The 15,354-nt window shown below is 39.5% G+C and overlaps 1 protein-coding gene across 16 annotated transcripts in view; it reads right to left on the bottom strand.

The window, feature by feature from the left end:
* ARID1B (AT-rich interaction domain 1B) overlaps positions 1 to 15,354 on the bottom strand; it is a 408,038-nt gene that overhangs the window by 100,529 nt on the left and 292,155 nt on the right. For all 16 annotated transcript variants that reach the window (XM_048844164.2, XM_048844156.2, XM_048844161.2 and 13 more), the window contains one exon: positions 6,917 to 7,006. In XM_048844164.2, coding sequence (XP_048700121.2) covers positions 6,917 to 7,006 — 90 coding nt within the window. The remainder of the gene's footprint in view (positions 1 to 6,916; positions 7,007 to 15,354) is intronic.

The following is a 15,354-nucleotide window of genomic DNA, read 5'->3' as shown; positions in this document are numbered from 1 at the left end:
ATGCAACAGGCGAAAGGTCATTCAGACTCTAATGACCCAAAGCAGAGGACAAAGCAGAGACTTTGCAACCCAGCTCCCCTGATTATTCATATGACTTGCATCATTCCAGAAAAAAAATGCAACGGTAAAACAACCAGACATACTGATGATGACCTTTCTTCCCTTAAAAGTTGTGTGTGAAATGAGGACTCACGAAAGTGAGAGATGAACAGTGATGCCCAGAGTCATACAGAGAGCCAAATTCTTCCCTAGTGCAAGTCGGCAAAACCCATGTTCACTTCGATGGGAGGTACACCTGAGCTGAATTTGGTCCTCAAGAGAACCAGATGCAGCACAAGCTTCCCCAATACAATTCTGCCAACTATTTGATCACTTTTATATGTGCTTGTGTCGCCACTTTGGAAGAAGGGGGAGGAGGAAGAGCACTGAGACTGTTCAGTAATGCCATTCAAGTTGAGAAAAACTGTTTTTATGGGACAGCCTTATAACGAATAACTGCTTCTAAAAATCTGTAATGGCTTCAGCTGAAGTCTGCTCTGTGTCTCACATGAAACACTTCACTGGTTGTCCAGAACACAATTCACCCAGTAGTAGGTTGCTGGGCATGTAGCTTTTTTCCACGTTGGCATGCTGTTCATGTATGTCAGCTTGAGCGAGCTCTGCTGCACTCACCCACTTGGAGAAAGGGGTGAAAGCAGAAGACACCCAAACATACCTGTGGCTTTGCACTCTGGTGCACAGCTTGAGCGCCTTCCCTTTTAAGAGCCTGAAACACTTCAGCCTACCTCAAGTAAACTTATTACCAAGTCTGATTTAACCTTAAGTGGTGTCATCGTTAACATGGCAAGCAGAAGAATTTTAATGACAGGAATCATTTCATTCTCTGGCTCCTCTGTGCTCTGAGTAGATCCCAAATCCCCAAATGAGAGCAAAAATGTAAGGAGGAGGGGGGAGCTTTTTAAGATCTGAAAGCAAACTACCGTATCTTTTTTGTTGCAATCAGAGTTCTTTGATCTATTCTTTCTTTCTTTTTTTAAGATGAGGAATAGATTTCAGGGAGAAGTCTCTATCATCAAATGTCAGTATTAAACCAAACTGGAATCTATGCCATCTGAACAAGGAAAAATGTTTATATTTTATTATAAGAAATTAAATAATGGTGAAGTTTGTGTAGCGACAGTGTATATATGAGGAAAGAAAATAACTTGAAAGGGGATAACAAAAACTTCATGAAATCTAATGAATAAATTTGCAGTTTATAGTTACAGAAATTCAGCTTGCTGTTTCATTTTTTGTAGGGAAGCACAAAGAAAACATCAAAGTGCCTGATCACATCCCATCTGTTACTACCTCTTTCTGTATAACATCTCTGCTGCCAAAAAGCCATTTAAATTTACTACATTGCAGCTACTGATAAATATCACTTCTGTGAAGATCTAATACTAAATAAGGACTAGATTTGGAGATAATGCTTACACGCAGCTGTGTCAAACCGATCCAGATTTTACTCAGTGAAACACCTGGATCCTATTTGTTACCCACTTTTCTCCTTTGTGATATGAGTTTAAGAAAAATACACTATAGTACCATCCGCCACCCACCACAAGCGGGAGCAGGTAAACAATGTAAAGAAATAAAGCTAGAAGTGGGAAGGATGACAAGAAAGATATTGGGAGGAGGAAGAGAGAAGAGGATGGTTACTGTTCAACAATTTCGGAAGCTCTCACTCTGGGCAACTTCCATGCAGATCTGACAGGCACACAATGGTGCCATGAAACTGCCTCCAGCAAAGGAATACATTTTCCAGAACATCACAGCAACTGCATTGGCATCAATTCTGCTTGCAATCCATGTCCAAACAAAAAAGTTCTCAGTGGTCCTATTTCAGCATATCTTAAGGACTAATTAAATCCTCATTATGATCTTCTAATTATTCCAGTACTCTGGGATTTCACTGAGCAAGTCCCTGATGGTGCATTAGATGAAAAGGGTTAAATAACCTGTGTTGATTCTGAGACTCCAGATCTATTTCAAGACCTTTAGCATATCATCAGCATTATCATGAATATTTAACTATACACCGCTGTGAAAATTATAAGGGGAAAACAATTAAAGATTTTTTATAAATTAATTCTGACCCATATTCATTAGCCCTAATAAATAAGGCTTCTTTAAGTATCCCCATTATGACAGCATATGCTAAAGTAGGAGTATGTGGTCATTTACTGTTTCCATTAAATTCAGTGGTTCTGAGAAGTTCCCAATTTACTATTTTAATATAAATAAGACTGAAACTTGGCATGCAATTTTTGAACCCAGATAAGCATTTAAAAATATAATTTACTTAAATAGGAGAAGATGAGTTTTGTGGGCTTTTTTAGGATACAGGAAAGAACTTTTCATTTGTTCCGACGTAAAAAAAGTCAAATTTCGACCTTATTGTAAAATATACTTTTGTATTTGTAAAACAAATGAATAAAATGATCAGGCTACTATAATAAGGGAAGGAGTATAATCTAGTGTTTAGGTCAGGGAATAATTAGGACTTTTAGATTCTATTCCCAGTTCTGCCATTAATTCATGTTGTGACCTTGAACATGTCACCAAGAAACAGATTGTTGGAGGTACTTAGATGCCTAGCTAACTTCCATTGATTTCAAAGGGCATTAAGAGCATAAATAACTTTAAAAATCTATCCCTTAGGCCATATTTTCAAGAAAGCGTCTGTTAATTTTGGATATGTCAGTTTTTGTGTATCCAATCCGAGACACCTAAGGCGTGATTTTCATAGGTGCTGCACATCCACAATACCTACTGACTTCTACTGAAATACTGGATGCTCAGTACCTCTCAAAGTAAAGCACCTAAAAATTGAGGACCCCAGAATTAGTGGATTCTTCTGAAAATTTTAACTTTAACCTCCAAGTACCTCAATTTACCTGTTTATAAAAGCAGGTTCAATATTACCTACTTCACCACCATATGGAGGCATTGTGAGGCTTAAGTAATTAATGGTTGTAAAATACTTTGAATTCATTGTATGGAAGCAGAGAAAATGACACCAGTGTACAATCTGGAGTAACCACTAAAATCAGTGATATGACTGAGGACTGAAATGCCCCATCAAGCTAAAAATATATATATTTTATATATATATATATTTATATATATTTTTTTAGCTTGATGGGGCATTTCAGTCCTCAGTCATATCACTGATTTTAGTATATTTTTAGCTTGATGGGGCATTTCAGTCCTCAGTCATATCACTGATTTTAGTGGTTACTCCAGATTGTACACTGGTGTCATTTTCTCTGCTTCCATACAATGAATTCAAAGTATTTTACAAACATTAATTACTTAAGCCTCACAATGGTGTCATTTATATAAATGGTGTCACAAGAAATTACACAAAAGTGGTTGCTTCATATCTTTTTGAAGCAAAGTTTATTTTATTTTTTAAAAAATAAAATAAACTTTGCTTCAAAAAGATATGAAGCAACCACTTTTGTTATATATATATATATATATATAAAAATAAAATAAACTTTGCTTCAAAAAGATATGAAGCAACCACTTTTGTGTAATTTCTTGTGACACCATTTATATAAAACAACTTATTTTGATAAAATCCATAGAGGTTCCATTGACTGTGTATCAAATCTAAATACCCGAAAGACGCAAAATATGAATGGAAGTGAGCAGCATGAACCAAATGTTTCCACTGATACTGTACCAGGCCAAACCAATTATGGACCAGATATGATATGAAAGATGTTCAAAATCATTTCCAAAAATAGATAACTTTTTACATTACTGCTAAAAAAAGTAAGAAATAAACGACATCAAAAGTAATTTGGTCTTGGCAAATCGAAAACCCACAGAAATTCCTACTACTGTGCACATGAACAGAGATTACACACACACACGGTACATAGAAAAAAACCTGGTTCCTTGATACTGCACTTCTACAGTATGGGATGCACAGCCTTAGGCTGGAAAACATGAACAATCCCAGCTGGGTGCTGAGTAACCACGGAAAGAAGGATAAAATACTATCAAACACTTTCAAAATAAAATAGCTAACTGTAAACATAATGGTTCAGTGTGGGGCTTTAGGATTCAGAAGTGCTGTAGCTCAAATCTGACTCTGTCAATCAAGCTGCAGTGTATCTGACTAATAATATTTTTTTCAAGTGTTGAGCGTATGGGATTTCATTCAATAAGCCATTAGAAGCCTTTTGTTCATTCAATCATTTATCTAAACAAGGAAAGAAAAGTGATGTGATGTGCTGGAAGGAACAAAAACACCTTACCCTAAATTGGAGGGTCACTTGGTGTTTTTTGCTGGAAATCATTCATATCAGTGAGCCAAGTGTTTAAATTACTGTAACAGATGCCTGTGGATCAGGTGTCTTCAGGGCAACGATTTTCTGCTCAGTTTTTAATCAGTAATTGACAAGCACCTTCCCTTTGAGCCCCACCTTTCCCCCTCCTTTCCCTCTCCAAGTCAGTGGAAATCAGTTCAAGCAAGCAAAGGAATCAACTAATGTAACAGCCTTTTTAAAAGGTGAAGTTTTCCATTTCAAAGGAGCCTCTAATCAATGATAGGGCACAAAAGGGAATGTACGCATGTTTATGTGTGTACTGCATAGCCTTTACAGAAGCTTTGGGGATCATGTTTTGCAAAATCAATATAACCTAGCTGGTTAAAAATTTCATATCTGCCGCATGAAACAAACGGACATTTTATACAAGCTGGGTCACATTGTGTGTTTTTCATTGTGTGTAGCATGCTAGAAGCATCAATTTATAATTAAACAGAAACAAAGCATGTTGCACATAACACAATGCAAAAGTTATTAAAATACAAATCCCAAAATTACAGCTTAAAATATGTTCTTTTAAAATATACCACTAGGTTCAGCTTCCATCTGTGAAGAGCCTTTTGTGTGACAGCAGTAGGAAGAAACCTAGGTCAACTCAACCTTGTTTATACATTCTGGTTTCCCCACTGATGTTTTCCAGTTTGGCTTTTTAATTTTGGCAGCTGTCTTCTCCCTTGTTTCAATTTTGAACCACCCCATGCCACCTCTCCCCGGAAACTTCAACCACAGAGTATCACCTAATTCTCCTCTAGAAAGGTGATCAAGAGATTGACTCACATAACAAAGTTAGAGCATCCCACTCACCCTTAGCATCATTAACCCATACTCTGAAGCCTAACAGTATATCATAAGATCGGCCATACTGGGTCAGACCAAAAGTCCATCTAGCCCAGTGTCCTGTCTTCTGACAGAGGCCAATGCCAGGTGCTCGAGAGGAAATGAACAGAACAGGTAATCATGCCCATTCCCAGCTTCTGGCAAACAGAATGTATTCACACTGCAAAGATACATTTTCTTGGGCAGTGCCACATGCTATGCTGAGACACAATCATCCAAGAAATGCACATATCATTTGAGATGCTTGGGCCTCTGAAGCCCCTCCCTGATGCAATCCCACTGTTTTATGACAATCCATCAGATGCAATATACTGCATTAGTACTGGCTAGTGAAACTGTTCTTTCTCCACCATATGGATCACTCTCAACAATTTTTATGATGGAACTGAGGCCCTTTGCTAGCAATGGATTGTCTTTAAAGGTGACCTGTAAAGCAAACACGACAACTGAGTTAAGCCCAGAATTATATAGTAAATGTTCTCTGCTAATCAGCACCCCAGGAAGGAGGCACACTTCAATACAGAAAAACTTTTCAACTAACCCTTTCCTCCTCTGTCTGAAATCCAATTAGTACTTCCTGGACGAGATCCCAGAATGCATCATTCTGTCCTCACTTATACCAGGGGTTGCACTAGCTGCAAACAGACTTCTAGAAGTATTTGCAGATTTGGGATATCTTCAGTATCAAGACTATTGTAGTGGTGGCGTTTAACACAATTCTGTGGTTATCTCAGTTGGCAAGTTGGTTTTATAAAATTGTTGCTAGCACATTTCAACCGTAGTGTGGACAGCACCTCTGGTTCCATAGTTATTTTGTTATAATCACTTCATGAAACTGTGATATACTATTATCCTGGGGTGGCGGGGTTATAATACAGTTGTAATGAGAAAAAACCCCGTCCACATTGGTGAGTGAACCTGTGCTAGCCAGCAACAGCCCTGCTTGAATGGGATTGTTGCTAGCCAACTTTCCACTACATTGTGAATAGGATCCATCACTTTTTGCAGGTAAGGGGTGGATGGTTTGGGGTCTTGAACCACTCAACCCTACCAGCTTGTTTCCCCCTCCTCCTTTTCTTTCTAGAGTTAGGCTGTAGACCAGCTACGGCTTACATCCAAAGACCAGGGACACATCAGAGTTTTGCTAAAGTGAGAAAACTGTGGTGTACAAAGCAGATATATTTCTATTTTACAGAGACCAAATTCCAATTTAGATACTTATAATTAAAGTTTAAGAAGTTTGTGAAGGCTAGGACTGTAACAGGGTTTAAAAGAGACCTAGATAAATTCATGGAGGTTAAGTCCATTAATGGCTATTAGCCAGGATAGGTAAGGAATGGTGTCCCTAGTCTCTGTTTATCAGAGGACGGAGGTGGATGGCAAAAGAGAGAAATTTATTTTATTTGGATTCTGAAGAACATTAAAACTTTGCAGAAGAATCCTTTGACAATTACCTCTATTTACAGTATTTTGAAAAAGGCTTGCATCCAACTGAGTTTTGGTAAATCCCCCTATTCACTTACTTTTCCCACAAGAGAATGAAGAACCCCACACAGTCTATTTAAATGAAGATTGTCATTATTCTACAGAGAGAAACAATCTTGGAGAAATTCCACCATGCTGATGAACTCCTGAGAACAAAAGGTATATCTGGCGTAAACTAAAAAATAAATAAATAAAAAATTCTAACAAACCTCGATCTTGTGGCATTGGTGACTGGCTCAAGGCAGGATGGGAGCTGGATTCTGATTGGCTACCAGGAGGCTGAGGTGGCATTTGACTACCTGCAACACACAGAGAGAAAATTTAAAAAATAGACTTTCTATTAATAGTGCAATATGCAAAACTAAAACCTGTTACATTTTTTTAGACCACTATCAAAGAAAGTACTAATTGTATACATTAAAGACACAGCTCAGCAGCTCTAGCGTTTTTCACAGCTTTTTTTTTGGTAACCCAAAGAGGAAGTATGCATAAACATATTTAGCAACAGGCATGCCGAAATGTTCAATTTTGTATTGAGCGAGTTCCCAGCCTCACTGACATGATCCAATTTACAGCTATAAATCTCCTGACACTTATTTCTGTTAGAGAATTTAACAAAATCCAAGTCTGCTGAACAATAGGGCTCACCCTGCCGAGTTTAAACTGGCCTCCAGCCAGGCAGACATGGACTGCTGCCAACAATATAACCAATGAAAAATCCAGTCAATACAGAAAAGACTAATAACAAGAGTTTAAAAAAGTATTTCAATGAATTGGTGGTCTTAATATATATGAATGTCCAAGTTTACTGCAGAAATAAAAAATGAAAGTATGCACATGCTGTGAAAGTGTGGTGTATGTGAGATCAGATAGCGATGGGGTATATTATTATTCAAAGGAAAGGCAAACATTTACTCTTATTAAACAAATAGCATGGTATCTTTCATATACACAAAGAGCAGACATGACCCAATTTTAAGTTCATGTTAAAAAACAACAACATCCTCACAACCAGTAAACTGCATCAATCACCGTTTATCGATCCTGCAAGGTTAAAGAGCACAGACAGCACTGTCAAAATGTTCACCTCTTATTCAAGGTGACCAGACTTTCAAACCCATGAGGCTTAGAGCACTAGAGCTTTCCTCCTTTGACACTATTACACAGCAAAGCAGGGACTTATTGTCATGGGTGGCGGGTATAATAGGCCAGGGAAGGTTAAACCTCCTCTGGTGCAGCCACCACCAACCCAGTGCTGCACGCCTGGGCCATGGTGGCCTCACCTGCACTCTGCCTCTTCCCCTCCCCGCTCTGCCTCTTCCCCTCCCCTTCCCCAAGGCCCCTGTCGCCTGCTGCTGCTTAGTGAGTCCCTCCTCTCCTCCAGTCCACTCCCCCTCTCTGGAGGTCCCTGCAGCTCGCAGCATCCCTCCTCACCCCCACGCCTCTGCAAGGGAGGGTGGAGGAGAGGAGAGACATAGAGAGCAGCGGGTGGGGAGGGGGGCTCGCCGGGGAGGGGGTGGAGGAGAGGAGGCACACTGTGCGCGGTGAGGACCTTGCGGGAGAGCAGGGGAAGGAGAGGAGGGATGTGCTGTGTGGTGGTGCCAAGCGGAAAGGGGGCGGAGTGAGGAGGGGATGGGGTCTGGGCCAGAGCAGGGGTGGAGTGTGGGTGGGGCCGCAGGTCGAAGAGATGGGACAGGCAGCTAGCCTCCCCCAAGGAAGCTTCACCCTCTGCTTATTCTACTGATGAATAACACTGGTGAGTCACTTCCCTGGGATGCATCTCAACCCTCAACATAGTGCTAAGCATGTAGGATCAAGCACCAACTCTTGTGCTGCTGTAAAATGGTGGCAGTTTCACACCAAGCAATCAAATTGCCACAGCCTAAGGAGAAAGGAGAGCAAGTCTCTGGTGTGTCTCGGGACTTTTATTCATCACTGATTTTGAGATGTGGCTGCTCTTGACATCCAAAGCAGCTGGAGGACCAGCTCAGATTAGGCAATAAAAATATATTTTAGGGGGTCAGACACTGCAGTGACGAGTGTGGAATAAACAGTAGCAGAGAGATTTAAACTTCTCATCAAAATCAACAGATTATTTTCAGACTGATTTCCTTTTTAAAAAAATAGCAAGAATAAAGAACATGTTAAATAGATTTGTGCATACAGAATGCCATTTTCTCTTGCTTAGCTACAACCCATTTTTACTGGTTGAGGGGAAAATCCTGGGGTTATTTCCATAGCCATAAGGATTTGTCCCAAAGAGTATTAGTAAGGGTTGCTCTTTCTGTAGAACTATGAACTATCTAAATGTTATGGGCAAACCACAGAAGTCAAGTGAAGTACTATGTTTTCTTTCTCCTCCATCTGCACTGTGTCAGAGAAACTAGCCACTATTACAACAGCTGATTTTAAAAGATACATTAGATTTATATGCAATACAAAGAAACAAACTATAATTTTTAAAGTAAAATATAAAAGTTGCCTAGCTATTTGAATGGAAAGTATTTGCACTAAAACTCATAGCATGCAGTACTATGATGGGATATGACAACTGCCTCATTTCTTCACTTCACAACAGTATGCAAATGAAAGTCTAGAGGCAGAGTTCTTTCTCCAAAAGACCAAACATGGCACTACTATGAAATATTCAGTGCCTGGGGCCTTGGATCCACAGCCCATTTAGGATCTCTAAAGCATATGAGAACAAAATACTGACTTATTTTTTTATGTCACTCAGGAAAGGACTGTAGCAAGACAGTAAGTGCCTACATTATAATGAACACTTCTGCATGACAGAAAGGATTCAGTGACTCAGGACTGTAAATAAACAGTAATTCCATGTTAACACAGGGCACTACTACTTATACTGTGTATCCCTGAGGCACTATCAGACAGAATATTTCAAGTAAACCTAAAACATGTTTTATCAAAACCATCTATGACTTTATAAGTTACTAAAAGAGCCAGGGGTACTGCTGGTTGCATTGTACAGCCCCAAGATGAGAATTCCTTTACGGTCAGGGATAGAAATTCCTTTGGGAGCTGTTAAAAATCAAATAGAAGATCTATGCTGTGTAGTTTATTTTGCATCCAGTTACGATGAGCTGGTAAAATCTTTCTAACTCTCTAATTTTTAACACTGATAATAATGTCAATTGTCAAGCAAGAATCGTACCCTGCATATACGCTCATGCAAGCACAGCACTGGCGAAATCAAACTTTAGAACCGAGCGTATGTAAATTAGGCACTACAGAAATCAGTTTCATCTGCATCCTCTAGAAATGTGAAGTCAGGAGTTTCTCAAATAAAATGATGGGCACCTGTAACCATTTGCATAAGTATTTATTTATTTACAAAGGGGGTACTTTGGAAATCTCCCCCTTATTTAATAAAAGCTTTCTAACAAAATCTGGCTACGTCACAAGAGAAAATTATTCCTATAAACAACGAGCAGTTCAACACTGCTTGAAGGAAGATTAGCTCAGCTGGTGCTGCTGTAGATTATTCACATGTTGAAAATCAAAAGACTACAAAATGCTACAATCGCCATTTAACCCTTAAAAGTGACCCACAAGGGAAAAAGAGTTTCTTTCGAATATATAAAGATGACCTGCAAGGTTGTTTGTTTCTTTAAAAAGGTTTATCCTTTTTCTTTCTTTCATCATTGTTTTTATTACTATTTGTGTATTGGTGGCACCTAGGAGCCCCAGTTGTGGAGTGGGATCCCATTGTGCTAGGGGCTGTACAAACACAGAACAAAAAAGATGGCCCCTGCCGCAAAGAGTTTATAATAATAATACCTAATACCCTAGGAAGTAAAGTGTAATTAATTGAGAACTGATTTGTATTAAAATCGGTTAAAACTCTGGGCTTTACTGTTTATTTCATATCCATTTAACTAAAACACTATGGAGAAAAATTTCATTGGCCTGATTGTGCAATGTCCAATGGGTAAGCAAATGCTGCACTTAATGGGGCTCTGTGCAGTCACAGCAGGTCTACCTGTGTGGACTGTGTGTTGAAGAAGCGGGCCTTTGTTATGAATTCAAGTCCCGCCAAATCTTCAATGTGAAGCTTATAAAATTCCTACTATGCATTTTTGAGATGCCAAAAAGTTTTTCAGCACAGCTAGGGAAGACCAGACATTCCAGATATTTCTAAGGTAAAAAACAATCAAAAGAAAGACGTAACTGTTATTAAAATAACCTACCAACCGAGCCACCCTTTCTGGCCTTCAGACACTATGTCAAAAAGAAGCAAGAATGGGCACAAACCTTCCCTCCCCACTCCCCTGTTAGAAGCTACAGTACTTTTAAGTCTGTATTAACTGATTTTTTTATTTAAATTTGGAAAGAAAACTGAAAAGAATGCAAACAAGTGTTTTCGTACATTACTGTAGTTATTTGAAAGAAAAAGAACATTTTTTTTCACTGACAAACTATTTTGACCCAGTGCAATACAAATGGAACTTTTAACAGAGCTGACCTTTTCCCATGATTTTGTCTAGCGCTGTTGCTACACTGATGAGATATTCCATCTGCCAGAATTTATGCAGGATAAACACTACTGTGTATGTTGCACAGCATTTTTATTATGCAAAATCACAGCAAATAGAGTAATGTGTGTTAAAATACTTGGCAATGACATACCATTCCATTTCCGTAGATTTCGTACAGTCAGACTGTCACATGTAAATCTTGGTAGCTGGAGTGCCATTCAAATCAGCAGCACTGTGTACTTGCCATTCTACTGTATATTATACTTAGTGTGGAATGCAGTGCCTATAAAAATCTTTATGAAACTACTGGTGCATACACAATGAAATTTTAAAATTTAGATAACAATCTTTTCAACTTTGTTGTTAAAATACCAAAAGTGGGAGCCCACATTATGTTATAATTGCCTATCAGACTGTAGTATTTTTAAAAATTAACCTTTTATTAGAAAAAATTAGAGAGAGAGAAAGAGGAGAAAGCATTTTAAATGGTTAATAATATAATGACAGACTATGATTTTTCTGCATATAAAAATATGCTAGGTTAAACTCTTAAATATTTTGTATGAAGGTTTGAAACAGAGGCAGGCAGAAAGAGTTAAATTGCATCTTTCAGAGAGCTGGACTGAAGAGAGTTGGGACATACCACTTAAACTGAAAAAGTACTAAAGAGAAGATTGTATCAAGATGGGAGCACTTAAAACTGCAGTTAACAAAGCAGTGTAAATTCCTTGGAGCCAACATACAGCAAGAAAGAGAAGGCCTTTGAGCCAGAACAGGGAAGAAAGCATTAGAGGGAACTAGGACCCAAAACTACCCTCTGCCACACACATTCTGTGAGATTCTGAGTGCCCTGAATGCCCACTGATATAATGGGAATGCAGGAGGCACTCAATGTCTCAAAGGATTGTGCTCTTTGGAACCAATGCAGCAAAGTGTTTAAGTGCTAACTTGTTTAAAGTTGAGCATGTGCTTAAGTGCTTTCCTAAATAGGGCTTCTTTCCTGAACAGGGGCTTTAGTGATGTAATTTTAAATTAGCCCTCAGAGGTAGTGGAAGAGGGGCGCAAATGGACTTGACCTCAGAGAGGAAGATGTATTCTAAGGGCCTGATTGTGCAAGAAAGGAAGCCTTGACATGTGGTTTGTACTCACTCTCCCTCTGTGTCCAGATCCCACGCTCACCCAAAAAGAAGGGTTATTTTCTCCCTTTACCTATCCTAGGTAACTAAGCTTCCTGCCGTATTAACAAAACTTATAAACTATTTTTCATTAATACACTTTCTGTAAAATCCATTTTTAGTTTATATGTGTCCCAGGTTCTCTTATCTTGTACATAATGTAAAAAAATGGTTATTCATAATCTTCAGTGACTGAATTGCTTAAGAGAAGTCACTTGGCACATTTGGAAGGCAAGTTGTTACAATGTGCCCAGGCTGGATTTGTTTGCTCCTCATTAGCTGGAGCAAACAGCAGAGTGTTTTAACTGCAGCCCATTGTGCCAAAGTGGTTCCCTTGTTTTACGTTTACAAGTAGCCAGAGAATTTGAATTGTCTTGCACACTCAGATGATAAAGATTTCTAGCAGTATCATAAAGATGAGCGTACAAAAGACATGGTATTGTGGTCAACAAGGGAGGAATCTATGGCTAGCATATTTTTTGATAATGTATAACAACCCTCTTTTCTATAAACAAAACCAAAACCAAATAAAAATAACTATTAAGAAAATCTGAATCTTGATTAAGAACTCTCCCCACATTTAGAGGTGAAAAAGGGGCATGCACGGGAGGAGGGGGGCAAGCAGGGGCATGGACCTCCAGTACACAGCAGGGGCACAGAACGTCTCCAGCTCTGTGGTGGCGGGGCAGAGCAAGTTGCCCTAGGGTAGGGGAGGAGGCAGGGTGAGCTGCCCTGGGGCCATGTGCGGGGAGAGCAAGCTCCTCTGGCCCCGGGGCTGCGGAGGAGATTGCGAGCCCCGGGGCCCCTCCAAAAGCCTCAATTTTTTATTCCTGCACACGACCCCAGGGTGAAAAAAATCACATATTTTACCCCTTAAAATGCATTTTTATAATTGAAATATTAGCTATAGTTACAGCCGTGCTGCTGTGAAGACACTGCTATATTATCATTTTTCTACTTTCCACATCTCAGTTCTTTGCTCCTGCTGCCAGTTCTCATTCTGTCTGACTAGAATAAAGCTGGGGCCCTCACACCTCTTGACATTGTAACTTCAGGCTAACTAGAATTCTGAGGGCCAGGTTGACATCTGACTAATCTGTGCTGGTATAGCAATGTAAAGTAGCCGTAAACTCAGTTTACCCAGCTGTTTAAGCCAGGTTTATAGCTATTTTGAGTTACAAGAGCAATGCAAAGCAGACACAGGATATCAGTGGATCTGGCCCTGAATCTCCCACATTAGCCCTTTAAATACTGTATCAAAGCCACAGGTTTCTCTAATGCATATTAACTCTCACAAATCACGTAAAAACAACAACTAGTAAGAATTATTTTACTGTTCATAACAATGTCTAGTTCTTAAATTGTAAGAGTTTCAAGGCAGAACTGTGTCTTTTTTTCATGTTTTCACAGCGTCCAGAATAATGGAGCCCTGATCCTGATTGGAGCCTCTGAGTGCTACCATAATATAAACACTACATTATATTACAAAAAACAAAGCAAAAACAAACAAAACCAAACTGAACCACAAACCAATCAACCAAAACCACTTCTGTGTTAAAGAACGCTCCTTAGGTTGAGAAGTCAAGCACTCAAAAGCCAGGAAATATCAGAATTAAAACTGCCTGTGTAACCTTAATTCTGCCCCCCTCTCTTATGCACAAGTATTATGATACAGTCTCTAATTCATGAGCATATGCTGTTTGTCCCACAGAACCCCTTGTCTCATTCAGTGCACAGAATGGGTGGTGCTCAATGAATGAGGGAGCTTATTCAACATTTCTTTTTATCCTCCACCACTCAGTGTGTTGCCCCAAATTCTAATTTACTGCACACCATGCAAACGCTGCCCTGCCTATGGAATTATTAAATACCACACGGATTTTTCTGCAGTGCTCATCACTGTAGTGTGTGGCTGAAACTTGGGTCTGCCATATTGGAGATGCAGATTTGAAAAGGGCAAAGAATTATTAGCACTTCTTAGTAGAAACAGGGAGTCTAAGCACGCACAGACTCCTAAGCAGGCATGCCAGTGCAGGGGATGTTCCCTTAGGCAGAGCGGACGTCCCTGGGGGTAAAGCGGCAGCAGAAGGATCCATTTTGTCTGTGTCCCATCTAGAGGTCCTGCTCTGGGTATGGATTGCTGAAGTGAGACACCACTGCAATGCACGATTTAGGGAATTTGAGAGTTTTTGGCAACAACCCCTAAGCAAGCTGAGCTGTGTGAAATACAGATAGCCAATGGCAACTTTCAACAGCTCACAACTCGGCCAAATCTGAATGGATTTTCATGAGGCCACCAAAAAGCATCTTTCTGCCCAAGGATTATCTTACTGCCAAATTTCAAAGTCCTGTTGCAAACCATGGGGGTACCAGAGCAATTCAAAAGAAGGTCGCAAGGTTTTTTTTATAACAGAAAATATTAAAGTTAACCTAAACCTAGGAATCATTGTCTATCCCCAATAACACCTACTTGAGATTTGTAATTGAGATACAGAGAAGTTTCATTTTAGGGGTCTATTTCCTTCCACTTTCATCTTTGCTCATTTAATGCACAATCTCCATTAAACTGGGGAGCTACCACAGCGTGCAATATTTCTGCTGGAGGCCAGTCCAGAATCATACAGCTCAGGAGAGCAACTAGTTAAGTCTTTTCTAATCCTTGCACTCAGAGATGGTGGCTGGGGGACGGAGGAGCAGGAACTGAATTGAGCAGGGAAGCTCATATTTCTCTCACCAGACCCAAATTAATAAAGACAAAACCTGATTTCTTCTTTTCTTATTCTTCCTCCTCCCCAATGTTTTGCCTCTTTCGAGCGTCTTTATTTTTTGTGTTGTATGAGAAGCTTAATATTTGGCTGCCTTCTGAAGAAATGTGCACAGTGACAGATGAAAGACTGTATTCATCGTATAATTCAGAATGGGGGGGGGGGGAGTTGACTGCTGTGCATTTAAGATTCTAACAACCTTGCAATT

Source organism: Caretta caretta, chromosome 3 (genome assembly GCF_965140235.1).
Source record: "Caretta caretta isolate rCarCar2 chromosome 3, rCarCar1.hap1, whole genome shotgun sequence".
In the NCBI taxonomy this organism is placed as follows: Eukaryota; Metazoa; Chordata; order Testudines; family Cheloniidae; genus Caretta; species Caretta caretta.
This window is presented reverse-complemented; position numbering and strand designations above follow the sequence as displayed.